This window comes from Clinocottus analis, unplaced genomic scaffold, assembly GCF_023055335.1.
Source record: "Clinocottus analis isolate CAN_PGR_092001 unplaced genomic scaffold, fCliAna1.0.p SCAF_7, whole genome shotgun sequence".
Classification (NCBI taxonomy): Eukaryota; Metazoa; Chordata; class Actinopteri; order Perciformes; family Cottidae; genus Clinocottus; species Clinocottus analis.
The window spans coordinates 17456225-17473772 of NW_027176229.1; the positions used below are offsets into that span (position 1 = coordinate 17456225).

Below are 17548 nucleotides of genomic sequence, written 5' to 3' on the forward strand. Positions count from 1 at the left end.
TAGTTGCTCTGCTTTCCTGCTGTTTCTCAGTCTTTCTTTTGTTTTGAGGCAAAGTCCGGTTTAGTTACAGTTCATGGTCTTTTATTCCATGCTTAAATCTTTCCCAAATTCACGCCATGCACTCCATACATTTTGAATAACAGACGTGGCATTATTTATTTCGGTACATTTTCCTTATCTTGTGATATGACCTCATTCAAAGGATGCTTATATTTCTGACATTTTATTTCAAACACACCTCGGCTATTTCAAATATTTGAAGTTGTGTACTTCAGCTGCAGGTTTGGATGTGATAGGAATTGATTACCTGTCTGTGGAGAAGAAAGAAGCAGACATGTTGTTGAGGAATAACAGATCTGCAAGAAGAGATGATTATGAGTAAAGCATATCTCAAATGAGAGTTTGCTTTTCAATCCAGAGCTCTTTCCAAGTTTTCTATCTACTGATGCCCATCTTTCTCTTTCTTCTTTTGTTCTCTCCTCCGTCTTCTTTTCCCTTCATCCCTCTTTCATCCCTTCTTCTAACCAACTTTCCACATCCCTCCTCTCCATCCCCTGTCTTCATTTTCTTCCTCCTAGCCAACCCTCCCAGACAATGACCTTTATGTTGCTGAGGTCGTGGGATTCCCCTTAGGCAGCGATGGGCGAGAATAAGTGTGGAATTTAATTTGGTGCTATGTTTTAACCCGAGGCAGTGGAATTCCTCTCCAATGGATCAGTGAAATATTGCCTTGTCCCTTCAAGTGATAGTGGGAGGTTTGACATGGCTTCTGTCAGGCAGTTTTCACTAATGCATGTCTGCCTGTGTCGATGTTTGACGTTGAGATTAATAGAGGTCTTGATGGACGGTTACTGTTATACTCAGAGAGAGAGAGAGAGAGGGATTGTCAATGTCAAGGAGGTTGGTTCAATAATGAGGTGTTGTCAATAGCTTTAATGAGAAGTGCACTATCACTTAATAGTGCACTATTCGTATTATGTGGGCAGCGGGTTAAATTTGCACCGTAGTCCATCAACTCTCAAGATTTGAACATGAGTTGAACTCATGAATTGAACATGAAAAAAGTAGTAAAACAAAATGGGATGGAATATTAAACATGTTGCCAATGTCTTGGACTCACCATGTTGCAATGCTAAGTTTTATAAATCCATCGAAGCAAAGACACAGCTTTGTACAACAGGAGCCTCCACACTTTAAGTATCAAAAGGAAAATGAATCAAGTGACACAGGATTTCCTTTATACTAAGAGTGTAAATGGCCCGTACTTCTATAGCGCTTTTCTAGTCTTCCGACCACTCAAAGCGCTTTAACACTGTGACATCATTCACCCATTCACACGCTGATGAAAGGAGCTACTATGCAAGGTGCAACATCAGTATTATTAAGCATTCATACACCGTAGGCGCAGTTATAGGAGCAATTTAGGGTTAAGTGTCTTGCTCAAGGACACATCGACACCAGCGATCCTCTGATTGAAGGACGGCCCTGCTCACCACTGAGCCACAGTCCCCAGTGAGCCACTGTCTTCATATTAGTTTCATATTAGTTTATTATGTAATATTTTTTGAAACGTTTCATATAACCCAGAGTAACATCAGTAAATAATAATCCATTCTCAGTTTCATTCAAAAGCCAAATATTTGACAATATTAAGTTCTTGTTCCAGCAAAAAATGTTGGCTCCATGCAAGTTGTTTTGAATTGATGTAAGCAAGCAATAATGTATCTGCCAGTCAAACACAATTCAGTTTATCTGCACTAATATCTGTTCTGCTGACATTGAACAAAACTTCATAATTCTCCTTCCACAGTGTGTCACTGTCTAGATGAAACCAGACAGACAATATTAATACATGGCTTTTATTACATGTATCACTGACAGTGATTGTCGCCAGGATTCATTCAATAACGAAAAACAAATATAGAGAAAGGGGCCACTTTACACATCACATGGCAACTCTTACTGTCGCTGTTGGAGAGAATACACTGACTTCCAATGCAACGGTCACAAATGGGATTTTTTATTTTTATAGTTACGATTGATTGTGAGCATGATTGACAGGTAACAAGGTACTTGGTTCACAGCACCAGTAATTTAGTGGTAAAAATAACAGTAATTGCTATACTTCATGCGCCTGTGCTGGGTGGGTGCTGATTTATGCCAGGTAGCTCTACAGGGACTATAGGCTCTATAGGGTCCATGTACTTCGCCTCAAAAATATAACTTCAGGAGGTGCTACTTTATCTAAGCTATGACTGGACTGCTGTGTTTCCCCCCCTCCCCCTTTTATGACGCTAGTTTGTCTTCATACAAGCCATACTACATCAAATCACATTCAGTAGCTACTCTCTTGTATTTCAGGTCCAGTGACGCAGACAGACATCATTCACGAGGCTTTACGCAGTCAAGGGAAACCTCATTAATGTCAATTACAAGTGGAAAAACACCACATTGCTCTCAGAAAAAGATACCACACACAATGAGCTTGAGAAAGACGGAGAACGAGAGGAGAGATGAAACTGAATGGCAGAAGCAGTGGGAGGTAATGAACGAGAGAGAGGAAGAGAGAGAGGGAGACAATGTGTATACTATGTAATTATCTATCCTATTAGCTCTGGTTGAGAAAATTAGAGTGTTTGCTAAACATACATTTATCGAACTGAAGCACAGCATCACCCCCTCCTGCTCTGCAGAATGAACCAAATAACAAAAATCCAGGAGGTGAAATTTAACTGAGAGTGAAAGGAGAGTGAGATTGACCGAGGGATGAAGGAATGAGCGAGGAAGGAGGGACAGATTGGGGGAAAGAAAGGTTGACCCTGCAGACGAAGAACGATGGAAACGAGGAGAAGAAGTGAGGCATTGATGTCTGTGGCATGAATAAATAAAAGCTATGTGGTATCAGACAAAGAGGGTGACAGTTGCATGGACAGTAATGTGCCATGGGCAAGATATTCCTGTATCTGGAAAAGGGAAATATACAGCGGCCCGGGGTATGTCACTTATTGACTTTTTGTCCCTGTGTTTCATTGCATTTTTATGATATATCCATGGGCAGCTAATGGCATGTCATGGTGCAGCCTCCATGTGAGACAAGGGAGTCGGGTGATGAAAAAAAAAAAGAACAAAAACAGGAAAATGGAGTTTTGGATTTGATATGGATTTTACTGTCAGCTGTCAGGGTAATGATGATGATGTGAGTCCTCGTGAGAATTAGAGCATTGCCACATAGGACACATACCGGGAAAGTGACTTGCTCAAAATATGCCATAAACACACATGTGCACATATGTTTATGTATATGATGATGCAAGTATACCCAGAATGTAAATAGAGTATACTTATATGCATGTCCTTATATATGCACCCTCATATATATATATATATTAGATATTGTTGTACCACATGCAGAATTGAGTGACCGAATGAGAAGAAGGGCTGATTGACACCTCCATCCTGAGGCTTCGGATAGTAGCACTGCCATTATGCTCCGCCTAAAATGTTGCTTAACAATTCATAAATCTGATGGACAGACATATTTGAAGAACAGAGAGGAGGAACATAGTGATGGTGTAAAAAAAAGAGTTTACACAGCACCGCTGCTTCAACTTGCTTCATTCATAAATCAATGAAGTACTCTAGTGTCGATTAAGGAACATTTTAGGACGAGAAGAGAACATTTCTCTTCATTTTATAACATTAAAAGTAAAATTAGGCCTTGCTGCCATTTTGTAATTCATTTAAAAAAAAAAAAAAGACGAGATCGGGTGAGTAAGCTGGGAGGGCAAACATTGTAAGAGAAGAAAGACAGCGCCGCGAATGAGAGAAAAAAAAAGTGATTTGGTTCTCTGATTGCTTTACAGCGGTTACATTCAAAGGCACAGATAACCCATAATCACACAATAGGTTATTTATAGCGGTACACAATATCTTAAATGTTTCTCCTTTGCCCCTCAATCATTACAATGTGCATCAGTAAAGACTCGGCAGCAGTAAATGTCGTCGCAGTTTGAAAAAAAACTCAAATTTTTGTTTAGTCTTTACATGAAACGGGGGTCCGCTCCATCGTATAAGACTTAATGGAAAAACATTAAAGAGAAAATAACCTCCACCCCCATACAGGCGATCGTAGCTGATAGCAACCTACATGGTCACATAAAAACTACTGATAATGGTTGATGGTTGAAGTGGACTCTTGAAGTATGGAAAACCATTATAAAAGAACACAAATTAGAGGGAGATATTGTAACACTTAAATGGTGTGCGTATGATTCCGACTTCACACCGAATAAACTGGACACTAGATTTAGGGATTGGACAGCTGCAGGAATAACAGCCCAATGCAACGTAATGAAAGGAGGCAGACTGCTAAGTTTTGAAACTCTTAAAGAGATAAGCTAAGATAGTCCTTTATTAGTCCCTCAGTGGGGAAGTTACGGGATTACAGCAGCCCTTATTCACAGAAACATTCAACAGAACTTCTATCGATACTTGCAGATGTATGTACAATAGATAACAGATCACTCCTTAGTTATGCATTGTTTCTCTTTTTGTTCATATAAGCATGATCAAAAAAGTCAATTGTCTGAAAAACATCTGTAAATGTCTGATTGATGCTTACTACCGATTAAAAAAAGAAAGAAAAAAAAGGAGGTCCGACTGAACCGCAGGCTGCAGATTGTGTTCACTCTGCGACCACCAGCAGCCCTCATGTCATGTTGCTTTTTCCTACGTCAGCTGACTAACTTGCCTAATCTTCACAGGTCTTTGGAAAGGCAGACAACAATGAGCTGAAGGAACCTTTTAGTTCCTTGAGAAGTAATCCCCGGACTTAAATTACCAGGAACTTCTTGGTGGAAACTCTGCAATAATTTCACGAGTTCGAAAGGGTTATCAGAAGTCAGAACATTGCCCAGCTGTCTGTAATACAAATAGGAAGGTTTTCCACTTCCGGAGAATTATCACGGCAACAATAGTTTTATTCTCCTTTGAAATGGTTGCCAGGTGAACGGTAGCAATTTTATATATCAGGAACGTGCGCTTGCGTGTACGTGATTGCTCAATACAGAGCTTTTAGGTCACATTGCTTTGAGTTTATTTTCTATTTTGGACCGTGAGGTGGCCTCATTGAAATGTATGAGGTGCTACAATCCAGCTGTTGGTTTGAACACAGCTCATAATTGTGTGTTGTGTCATTTACATTCACCACTGAATCGCTACAGTGTTTATTAGCCCCAAACTGCATTTGTGCTAACTGCATGCTAGCTGTAAACTCACTGTAAGCTGTTTGCTTTCAGTCTCTCCTTTGGAGTCCGTTGTCTCTGTACGTTAGCCTCGGGTTAGTCGCGTCTATTTGCATCTTTCCTTTGACTCTGTATGAAATCTCCCCCGCAGCCTCTGAAATTCACTTCACGTTCTAAACACACAGTAAGTCTTCAGCGGCTTTCGGAGCAGCGGGGCCCACATGTGACACTGAGACCATCGACATCATCATAAGCCCGTCTCCTGCACAACTTCTGAAGCAGAGTGTGGAGGCAATCAAACAAAATGCTCTTGATGTGAAACACTTGAGCTGACAAGTGCTGTGGCCCTGCATGTCAAAGTTGTCTTGACCCAGGTCGTTTGCTCTTTGTGTCCAGTTTTTAGACTTGGGAAGAGACTCAGAAGGGTCCACCCAATAAAAACTGATGAAGAGAGAAGCCTTGCAACAAGATACAACATATATAGAATACATTTAAATAATTTAAGTTACACTTTGTTCTGCATATGGGTCTCAGTTAGTGTCTCAGAAGGAATTTTCCTTTCCAGTAAATTGAAGTGTCTGAATTAATAGCTGCAGGTCCAGTGCTTTAGTCCTTTTTTCCTTGTGGTTTTATTATTTACTGACAGTTTGAGGCCGTCGTCTGGATTCTTAAACGCTTTGGTCTGGGCTCTTTTTCTGTTTTACTCTTCAATTAAATATATGTTAGATTGCTGTCTATTAAAAGATGTGTGAGTCTCAGACTGGTGGGAAAAAAGTCTCTAATTGCAACGGTTTGCTGGATCTAAGTGAAGTCTGATGCTCAGATCACATAATGGCCCAATCAGCACACAGATGAGGAAAAAGGACTAAAAGTTCAGCCAGTGACTAGAGGCTGCACTGTTCATGACTCATATTACAGAATTACACACAACAAATAACAAACAAATAATCGTTCTTTTCTTAACTAATGTTTGTTCTGATGGTGGTGCTCATGAAAGGTCATGGAGCCATTAAAGTCAACGCAGATTAGCCCCCTAGGAGCATGAATATTCTCAACAAATTATAAAGCAATTTGGAGACTGTCTTCGCAAGAACAACGACAGCTCAGTTATTTCAGTAAATGCCCCAAAACTACATTTGTTTGTGAATGAATGTGCTCAGTGAATTTCATGGCAATCTTCTCATTAGAATTGAATATGTTGTGTGTACAAATAGAAAGTTTAACCTGTTGGTGATGCCAGAGAAAAGGTGAGGGAGTTGAGGAGACATTTATGTTAATATGTTTTATGGTCAATGTTGAATATTTTCGCATGGTTTCGTTATGGTTTTCAAAGATTTTAGGAGCTGGAAGAGAATGTTAACTTCTGACCTCATCTGCCCTCTAAATAAATTGCGGTAAGCTTCATTTCCTGACTTGGGTTGGATTGATTTGTATTCAGTGATTCATATCTAATATAAATATTACGTTGACATCTCTTAATAACACTAGCACATTGTTTTAAGCCTGTCTTGATTTCCAATGACACCACGGGGAAGGAGGACGGGTGGAAGTAAAAGACAAGTGAAAGTAAATAACCACACATAAGTAAAAAGAGAGCTTCATTGACTGGAATAAATGAGGAAGCATGCATGAACTAGTGAGTCTTAAAATGTGTGACAGGGCACAGATGGAGAACTTGTCTGTGTAGCACTTTCAGATTTTATGACGTGTGCATGCTCTCTAAGTTACTGCTTGGAGGGAAAGATCACATACGCTCGGTGAAATTATGTTTCTCGCCTTCCTTCAATTCCTGTCTTGCTGTGAAGTCCTGGTTATTGTTACCTCCCTGCTGTCTTGCTGTTATAAAACAAGTGAACTGAAAAACAGCCCTTCTTCAAAAAGCTTGACTCCAAATAAAAGACTTTTTACAAGTGAAGGTGGATAAAGCCGATAGGATTTCTCGCACATGCGCACAACTCCAGAGGAAGCCTTTGCGCAGTCCATCCTATTGTATCCAATGCAAACAATGCAGACTTTAAAATATTTGTAAGAATTGCCTTTGCATTTGTTCACTTATTTTATTTGTGCAAACAACCACCAACTGCTGTCTGGTTTCGGGTGAGAAAAGCTGAACTGATTTCTAATTTTCTTTCTTCTCTGTCTTGGAAAAAGATAGCACATACACAAAGGAGATATTGTCTTCTTTCTCCCCGTCTTAAACCTAGAGCCATGCTCAAGGTTGCTGCTGTCACACACAGTACTTCTATAGTATATCATTTTGATAAATGAACCTTTTCGGATGCACCTTTTCTGTCTCGTGTCAGAATCAGCCACGTGCTCCGTCCGTCAAATTTCATTTGTATCGACCTGCTTTTAAAAATCTTCAGGGGCATGTGAGAGATTGGCTCCTATTTGTATTTATCTATCTGAGAATAATGGAATCGTCAGCAGATGCCTCCGGACCTGTGACACTGCCCAGAATAGAGATCACTATTTAAACATATTAAAAACTTATTTTACCCTTTTAGATTGGATTAGAGGAAGTGAAATAATACCAAGCCTGGGCCTTTAATCTGATTTCGCCAATTTTCACAATTTCATTATTATTTTATTTTTTTAATGTATCTATTTTCTCTCCCTCTGTCCCATTATGCATCGTATGGGCTGTCTTTATATCTTCAAATTGCTCCATATCTGTATTTTGTTTCTCCGTATGAATGAATCAGTCTCTCTCCGCTCTCACTCCTTTTCCTCTTCACCCCACTGCTCATGTGGATGCAGTATGCACATGGTGTAAGCGGCTGTGTCCGGTGTTTGCATGTGCCCGCCTACATGTCCATTTCTCGGTCCAAGGTATGGGCTCCAGCTGTGGCCAGCAGCTGTGTGTGTGTGTGTGTGTGTGTGTTTGTGTACCCACATGCAGGTGTGGGCACGTACCCATTTTATGCAGCAGCTGTGTGTTTTGTGTGTGTTTGGTTATGGACAGCTGCTTAGTAGCAGGTGATGATATCAAGAGCCAAGCACGCAGGCGGCCAGGCAGGCGGCCAGGGGAACGACGGGGAGAGCTCAGCCCAATAAGATGTAAGGAGGCCTGGGCTGGGCGGTCACTCAACCACACCTTCTGGTCCTCTGCTGGGTGGCTAGTGGTTCAGGAGAGACCCAGCTGCGGGTGTCAGTGTTTATACATGACTCTAAACTGGCCGGACTCCACAGACAAACTTACTGATTACTGCAGTAAATAAATCACGGGAAGACAGTTACAGTAAGACTCGGTTCTCCTACTGCACTGAGGTCAAGATCCAAACCGGAATCCAATCCTCCCACTCAAAGTCAGATTAGCTGTTTAGGTCGAGATATGGTGAGATGAGAGAAATTAAAGTAGACAAAAACAGCACTTGTGAGATGAAGCGAGATTACCCAAACCCCCAAAAAGTAAGACTGGGAAGATGCAGTTGATTTGATAGACGCGTGGGAGGATGGAGTTTTTCAATCATTTAAAGAAGAGTGAGATGAAAAAAAAGATAAAGCAGTGGAGCAGCAGGTATGAAAAGGTAATGAGAGAGAAAGACTACAGGGAGCGAGAACGGCAAAAGAGAAGACAATAACGCAAGGGTATATAATGAAGGAGAAAGCAAGATATACAAGACTACTAAACATCAGAAAACTGAAGCTGTCAGCAAATTGTTGGACTAACTGCTGCCTATAAAGTGTGAATAGGAAGCAAATGGGACCCATATGGTTTCCCTCTGTCATTCCATCTGTATTGAAGACCTGTCTAAAACCTCATTAAGGCCTTATGACACCTCCACTACTAAAATCAGACAGATGGTTATCAAGCTCTATGATGAGACACCAGCTGTGCTTATGACACAGAATGACATAGACTATTTTGGGAAGAAAACAAGCAAACAAATGCTGGGTTCACTCATTTAAATACTAGAAATCTATTTTGTTTGGAGAATCACACAAACATGAGTAAGGCTTTCTTAAGGAAATGAAGCACCACAGAGCATTGCTTTTGATTGTCAGGCTTGCGAATTGTTTTGTAATCATTGTCAGGATGAGTGTAAGAATACATTATAATCATATCTTGAGTGATAATGGTATTCATAGGACACTCACAGATATACCAACATTTGTAAGTCGAGTTGCATGGAGTGTTTTGGAGTTTATTCTTTGTGCAGTAGTTGTCCACACTTTTTTAATGTCACAACACTTTCCTCCCAATAAGTTCCACTATTTATACAAATGAACCCCATGCGACACTGTGGAGTTAAGAGGCAAAGCTTAAGTGACCATTATTATTTATTAGACTCTCAAAGGGGATATTGTAATATTATTTTGTGTCTGTAAGCTGCTACTCCAACAACAAAATTCTCCTTGGGGATTAATAAAGTATATATTCATTCATCCATATCCAACATGCTCATTATCTCCCTTGTATGTCTGCAAGACCAAAGACTAAAGTGCAGTTGGTGCAATGGCCAGTTTCAAGGTGCTAAGTTAGATATTCAGAGCATTAATATAGCAGCAAACAACCCATTTGCTATATGAAGATGTAGAGGAGTAATGCTCCCATTCTGGTACATATCACCTTTAAGGATGTGCAGCTTTTAAAGCGTGAACAACCTTTACACATTTTTTTCAACTTTTTCAAAGTGGAAATGCAACAGTTGGACTTTAATTAAAGAAAACGTGCAGAACATTCTCATCGCCTATACATATATATATATATATATATATATATATATATATATATATATATATATATATATATATATATATATATATATATATATGCATACATATATATATATATATGCATACATATATATATATACATATATATATATATATATATACATATATATATATATACATATATATATATATATATATATATATATATATATATATATATATATATATATACATATTATCTATTGCACACTGATCCAAAATATGGAAATAAAGAGTCTGAAAATAGCATCCTGCTATCCGTGGTAGAATGAAAGGTTTCTAAGAGTAATGAGAAGATGAAGAATGGGATTTGGTGGTAGCTCTCTCTCTCTCTCTCTCTCTCTCTCTCTCTCTCTCTCTCTCTCTCTCTCTCTCTCTCTCTCTCTCTCTCTCTCTCTCTCTCTCTCTCTTATGCCTGGCCATTAGTCAAAGCTGTCACTGTACATACTAAGCCAAATCATTAGTGTGGCGGTTGTCAGGAGTACTTGAGTGGCCATTAGTGTGAGAGAACTTGGTGTGGAAGACATTCTATAGGAAGATAACGAGTAACATCTGACTTTGCGTTTGCATTTAGTTTTGTTTAACTGGAAATATGCTTTTCATTTTGTATCGGATGTAAAGGACGCTACGGTACGATCTGTTGTTGATTCTTGCATTTTACCTGCTCGTAAAACAAGGTGAGAGCAGAAAGCACATGCATGGTCACGGCTCATTATTTAGACAGAGAAGTAGGCCTAATGAAAAGGGCCGCTTTGCTTTTTTTTATGAAATGTTTCACAATATAGTAGAGCTGTTTGAAATGCAGCTTTAGCTGTTTCAAGGGCGGCTTCTTCCTAGGTGCTTTCCCTGTGCAGTGTGCACATATTCGTTTTCTGTCTCCATCCCCAGCAGCCATGACTGTTAGACTACACAAGGTTGCCAGAGGAAGTTTCGCTTAGGCATAAGCTTGATGAGACTACTTTTTTCACGGAGAGAAGAATTACTTTTTCTCTTGTCATGATTTTATTGGGAACGTAGCACCAGTAGAAAGCAGACGCGTTACAGCGAAGTACGCTGAATCTTATGGGGTTTAAAGTTATAAAATCGAATTACTATAGTTAATTAAATACAATTTCCATATGTTGCCATGTCTAAAAAGACTCAAGATAGACACTACAGACTATATGATTAAATCCTGAAAAAGAGTCCTTGCGTTTTTTTTATTAGTTACTTTGATGGACACCAAAGCGTTCATCCCTATTTCAAGAGTTTAACAATAATTCATTACAAGTGCAGATTTTTTAAAGTCTTTTAGCGATTCGATTCCATCCTGATTTAGGAAAAGCAAGGTTAGTGATGCTGACAGTAATGGCTGTGCTCTAGGTTGGCTTTATAAATGAACCGAAGAGTAGGGATTGTCTTCCTTACTGAATTTACTCTTCAGCTTCATGAGATTTGCTGTATTTGACTTTTTTAATACTTTCCAAATGCATTACACATGTGTAGTAAATATTGCTCAATGTCCAAGGCACATTAGCATCTGACGATATTTATCACCTTTGAACAATAAAAAGTACATCAATAATCTGAAGGAATCATCCAGTAATGCAAAGGCTGCTCTCCAGCAGCCAAGAAACACTCCAAAAAGAAACTCAATCTTGAAGATAGAACATGTTAAAAACAAAAAGTAAAACAATTGGCAAAGTCCTTCCTGCTAATTAATTGTGCTTGGCCAAGGTAACGGCTCTGAGTCGTGTAGACTTTTCATGAATAAACTATCGAAGGAGAAATTTAGCTGGCAATGTGTCGTGCTCAGGGGAGCCACTATAATGACTTTGGGGATTGTGCAGCTGCACTGTTTTGTGACCTGAAGTTTTTTATGCCTCCACGCCGGCAACAGCTGTGGCCAGAGGCATTATGTTTACGGGTTGTCCATCCGTACATAAGTGCCTCCGACCTGTAAAGTTTCGTGATTGCATCTTGCATGGTTGTGAAGCATTTTGGCTGAACTCAACGCTGCTTAAGCACAGAGTGCCACTTGACAGCATCGTATCAGCAAATGCAGAATTGAAGTTGTTTTGCAGGAAGTTTTAACTCTTGATTAATAATTGCGATTAAATGATTTCCTTTCACGGTGTGCTTGATTGTAAGTTCTATGTTGTCTCGATTGACTTGAACTCCGGTGCACCTGTACAGTACAACATCTAGCATGCATCAGAAATAGAAAGTTTTTTACCCAAAGATATACTGCGAGCTCTGACAATTTGTCTTGATGCTAGCATCACATCAATATTCAATTTCAGTCATTCTGCGTCACTGGCTGCCTGCCACAAATGTGTATCTGCCATCTACAGTATACTATATGCACTCTGAGGTCTTTTTCAGACTGTCAAGGGCAATGTGACAGAATCGTTAGGAAAAGGTGTGTTTGTTGTGTGCTTCGCTGTGTGTGTATGTCGCAAGATAAGCATTTAACTGTCTAAATGTAGAGGGTGTGTAATTAAAGTCAACCTGAGTACTGTCAATATGTGACGACTGTGACTGAGAACAGTGGTTTGCCCCATTTAAGGTTTAATTATATGGACCATAGGGTCCCTCGACAGGTGTGTGTGTGTGTGTGTGTGTGTGTGTGTGTGTGTGTGTGTGTGTGTGTGTGTGTGTGTGTGCAATAACCCTCGTTTCTTTTACCATCATTCAATTCATCTTATTTTCCACAGTTGCTTTCAACATATCACAGAATTAGTTTGTGTCTTAAGAAAGTGTGCGCGTGTGAGGTCGTAGTGTCGTGCACGTGTTGTGGTGGCCTCTGTTTCTCTCCCACTGTGTCTATAATGAAACGCTAAATGCCCTGGGTTAGCAATGATTAAAGATGGACAGCTACCGAGGAGGAGACGGCGAAAACAGCGGTTGGGAAATGACAGTTTGAGGTAAATGACAGTTTGAGGTAAACGACAGCTCTGCTATGTTTAGGATAAGTGGATCGTGCAGCTATATTCAGCCTTTCACCATCAATTATTCAAAGACCCACCGACATGACAAATCCCCAATATCTGAGATTCCTCTGCAGCGGTGGTGAAGCTAGTTTCTAACGAGGTGACATGATTCACCCAGTTTCCTAACTGGGATCCGTTACATATTCACATCCACAAGAGTGCCCCCGTGAATTAGCTCTTAATTAATTATTGCCAATTCATGCACAACTAAGAATGTAATGGTCTTGTTATATGAGCTATTTATCTGAAATTACTTTTGATATGTTCTATCATTTTTCCTCCCACTGTGGAGAAAAAACATAACGACAGCTTTTTAGACAACCCCCCATTTGCATCATGGAGGAGATATCAATGTGTGTGTGTGTGCATGTGTGTGTGTGTGTTGTCTGAATTGGTGCATAGATGATGTGACAAGTACTGTATGTCCTTGCGTACGCTGATATTCATGCATGAGTGTGTACACATGGGTGATTGTAGCAAGTCTCATTTGTAATTTATAATGAGTGTGTGTCCGTTATACTCTGGACCTGTCAGTTGTGTAATCTATTGTGTGTGTGTGTGTGTGTTCGTTCCCAAACAGACAGTGTCAGGTGACCTTATGTTGCCTTCAGCATATTTCAGTTTGTTCCCTCCATTATAAAGAAATTATGAGTATAGTGTGTCTGTTTTTAGCGTATTATATTTTAGTGTTCTAGTGACTTTTAAGCATAAGTTTAACATTTGGGTTTCATACTGAAATGTTAATAAATGTCTTGACAGCGATTGAATGAATTGCTATGAAATCTTATGGAGATGGTGTCCAGAGAATCAATTGTAATGACTGGTTCTGATTTTTTATATTGCTTGACCAGGAGGTCAAATTTACATTATTCAATAAGATACCTCAACATTTAATACAAGGATTGGTACAAAATCTTGAGCATGCACGGTCCCCAGACAATGTGTCGTTATGAATATGTTAATCCTCTGACCTTTGCGTTCATGATGAAATTATCAAAATGCAGACTTGTCATGACCAAGTGCTTGCAAAACTAGAACATTCCCTTTGGTTTCAGTGGCAGATTATACCTGCTCAACATCAGCGTGTTAGCATTGTCCCTTTTAGCATGGTTGAATGCTGCTGTTAGCATTTGGGCAACCTCAAAGAGCGACTAACATGGCTGTAAACCTAAACTTAAACGCTCTCCGCTCCTCTCTGCAGGATACTCCGCCACCCAACACTTACAATGTGAGTCAGGCATTTGAGAAGGCTAATGGCCGCCCTTACCTGGAACCTCGAAATGAAGGCGCAAAGAGACGACAGAGCTGCTTCCTCTCTGCTGCGCCGCGGGATCCTTCCATCCTGCATTGTGACCCCACTGTACCAGGTAACACACACAAACATACAGGATCAGCATGACAGAGAGAGAAAGTGATCCCTCGCTCTGTTTGAAAACCAGTTCCCCCTTCCACCATAATACAGTCCAATTAGCTCGTTCTCTGCAGGCTTCTAACCTAATATTTACCTCAATTACACACTCATAGAAAATGTTGTTTCAAAATTGATAGATTCATGACTTACTTGGATAATTTATGACTAGCTCCATTCACCAAGGGACTCAACCCATGAGACACCCCAAACCGTTTAACCCAAATCCAATTTGCATATAAATAGATTTGGACTGTTTGTAATAGTGTTTCTTCTTCACACACACACACACACACACACACACACACACACACACACACACACACACACACACACACACACACACACTGAGGCAGATGTGCAGACCCAAGCACATGGACACGCGCACAAACGCAGACACACACATACAATTGTTTTGCCCGTATTGAGATTTAATTCATGGATAGGCCAACAGTATATATAGAACATTGTGGCCCATTATATTCCTCATCATGCCGAGTCCCCTATGATCACATTTCTCATAGTGAGAAAGTCCCTACAGAAAGGAACTACTGTAGGAAAAACACCTGAAATGATTCTGTTTTTAAAAAAATTTGTTTAGGTGCAGAGTTTTTTTTTGGTATGTGTCCCTTAATCATATGTTTTTGTAGTCATGAACTTCAGTTACCTTTTGGGTGAGACAGGCACCTGCTGCATTCTTATTATAAAACTATGTTGGACCACGGATGGAATTTCTTTTCTATATTTCTCATCTTTTTTAACATACAGAATACAATCCTTAGCCCTGGGTCCCATTAAACATTTCACAATCGATTGTACAAGTTGTTTCTATGATATGAAAAACTGAAAGTTGAAGTTTTATAGAAGGTTTACGATAACAATGTTTTGTATAACCCTTTGAGGCGTAGTTTCTTCATTTTAAGAACACTTTTCTTTTGTTTAGTTCTTTGAACGACAATGTCCTTGTAAGTGGTTTGTTTTTACCTGCAGCACCATGAATATATCCATGAGTATGTGGTTTGTGCATCTTTCCTTGTTTGTTATCATATCAGCATGTGCGCAAATGTGTCCATGTACATAGAGCTCTGTACACCTGCTTTTGTGTTGCATTCCATTTCCCGAACATATACACTTTTTCCCAAAAAGACAAAAGTTATTTCTAATCCCTGCAGAGTTTTTGTTTGATCTCCACAGTTTACCAAGTCTTGGTGCTGGACAGCAGGACGGTTCAGTGTTCTAGTAGTCTGAGCTTTGATCATAGTTCAGGCAATTTCAGTTACATTAAACTGCATCACATGAAAAAGCTAGCAAACCTTGTCAACTCAGTTCTGATTCATACTAATACACCCACGCTGCTGTGACTTTGATTGTCCAATATGAATGACAAGGAGCAAAACATCAGGCTAGCGTTTTACAGAATAAAGAAAAACATTACCACTTTTTAACCCTGAGCAAAATAATGGATCCCAATCTTAATGCAATGGCTGATTCAAATACCAGCAATTCTACATCATCGGCCACAGCTGCTATGCTGTAGACCTATTACCATTGCCGAAGGCAGAATGTGCATAAAGTTAGAAGCTTCGACCAAAAGTATTTAACTTACCTCAACCCACAAATGTAACACTAAAAATCGTGAATGAGTAGCTGTGGTGAAATAAAGACCTGTGATAGTCAAACCTCCTTTTTTTTTTGTTGCATTCACTGAAGGTCACAGTATGCGCTTCAAGTACCTTCAAAGTGTCTTTAAAGTACTTATGTGCCTCTGTTAAAGCAGCTAAATGTGAAAGGATTTATTTGAGTGTGATTTATGTGTGCATGTGTTCATCAGGCCCTGGCCAGTACAACCCCAGTGTGAAGTCCTCCCCACAAATGGCTCTGATCTCCTCCAGAGAAGATCGATTCAAGGTCTCTGCGGACGCCAACCCTGGACCATGCGCTTATCAGGTAGCGCTGTTAAAGTTTTGCATTCGTGAAACATTCTTATATTCCAACACACTCCCAACATGACATCCTTGAGCAACCAACATTCAGTAAAAGTGCACTGACATCAGTGTCACTGCGGATGTGTGTGCACGACTAAGGTTATGATGAAACGTGGGTGTGCGCACACGGACCCTGCTTGTGTGACTGGCCTATGCAGGAGAGGCCACAAATATATGCCTGACATTATCTCATGTTTTGATCTTACAGAATCTATCAAATGTCTCCCTCTGACCTTGAGCTGTGCAGAAGAAATTGATTGCTTTGTAAGAAAAATCCAAACTTCAATACATTTCTGTGGTTTCGACCAATCTTAGCTGATGCAACACGAAGCTGAATGATGCAGTTTCCTGCTTTAGGCAGCTTTTCACTTTGTGGGAGAATGTATTTAATTGACCTGCCTGGTTAAACTAAAGTGGGAAAAGTGAGTGCAATTTTTATTTAGTGTAATGTTGTTTAATGCAGTCACCTTAGACTGCTGACAGAGACAAATGCACTTTATGGTCGAGGCAGAATACAGCTGTAAGGGAACCTGACCAGAACCTAATCTCTCCCTGCTCCATTTCTGTGTGTTTTAATAGGAATTACAGCTTTGGGTTACAACGGCAGGAGTGTGTGTGTGTGTGTGTGTGTGTGTGTGTGTGTGTGCGTGTGCGTGTGCGCGTGCATGTGCGTGTGGAATGATTGAAAGAGCTAGCTTCCAGTCTCTCCTGACTTTGAGTGGTGAACATCAAAGACAAAACTACTGAGTTTGATTTAAACCTCGCTACAGAGTTCATCATCATGTTCTTGTCCATGGGTGTAACGTTATCACAGGGCTCTTTCTTCTCTTCTGTCTGTCTACCTGTGTCTCTATCTGTCTGCTGTCTGTGTCGATTCATCCCGTCTATTTTCCCCTCTGTCATCCCTCTGGAGTTCACTGTCTCGGTCTCTCTGCCTGTTCCCATCTCTACACCCCTCTCTTTTCATTCTCCCAGATTTTGTATTGTTTATTCAGGAAAAACTGTTTAGTAACTGTTTGGATTATAGTTCCCATAACCGGGTACACACGGTAGGATTATTGGGCTGTTTGGGCTGTACAACCAATCTTGATTGTCTTCTGATAGTTTTACTACCCCTTAATTCTGACTAAGATTATTTAATACATGTTACATTTTCATGAAAGTCTTTGGGAACACTACAGTCATGTGTTGAGAAAAGGGATACAGTGACATATGTCAGGT

The 17548-nt window shown here is 40.0% G+C and overlaps 1 protein-coding gene across 1 annotated transcript in view; it reads left to right on the top strand.

Moving 5' to 3' along the window:
• The window catches only part of stpg2 (sperm-tail PG-rich repeat containing 2), a 47470-nt gene that overhangs the window by 23259 nt on the left and 6663 nt on the right, over positions 1–17548 (top strand). The window contains exons 11-12 of the mRNA XM_068566682.1: positions 14136–14301; positions 16174–16289. Coding sequence (XP_068422783.1) covers positions 14136–14301; positions 16174–16289 — 282 coding nt within the window. The remainder of the gene's footprint in view (positions 1–14135; positions 14302–16173; positions 16290–17548) is intronic.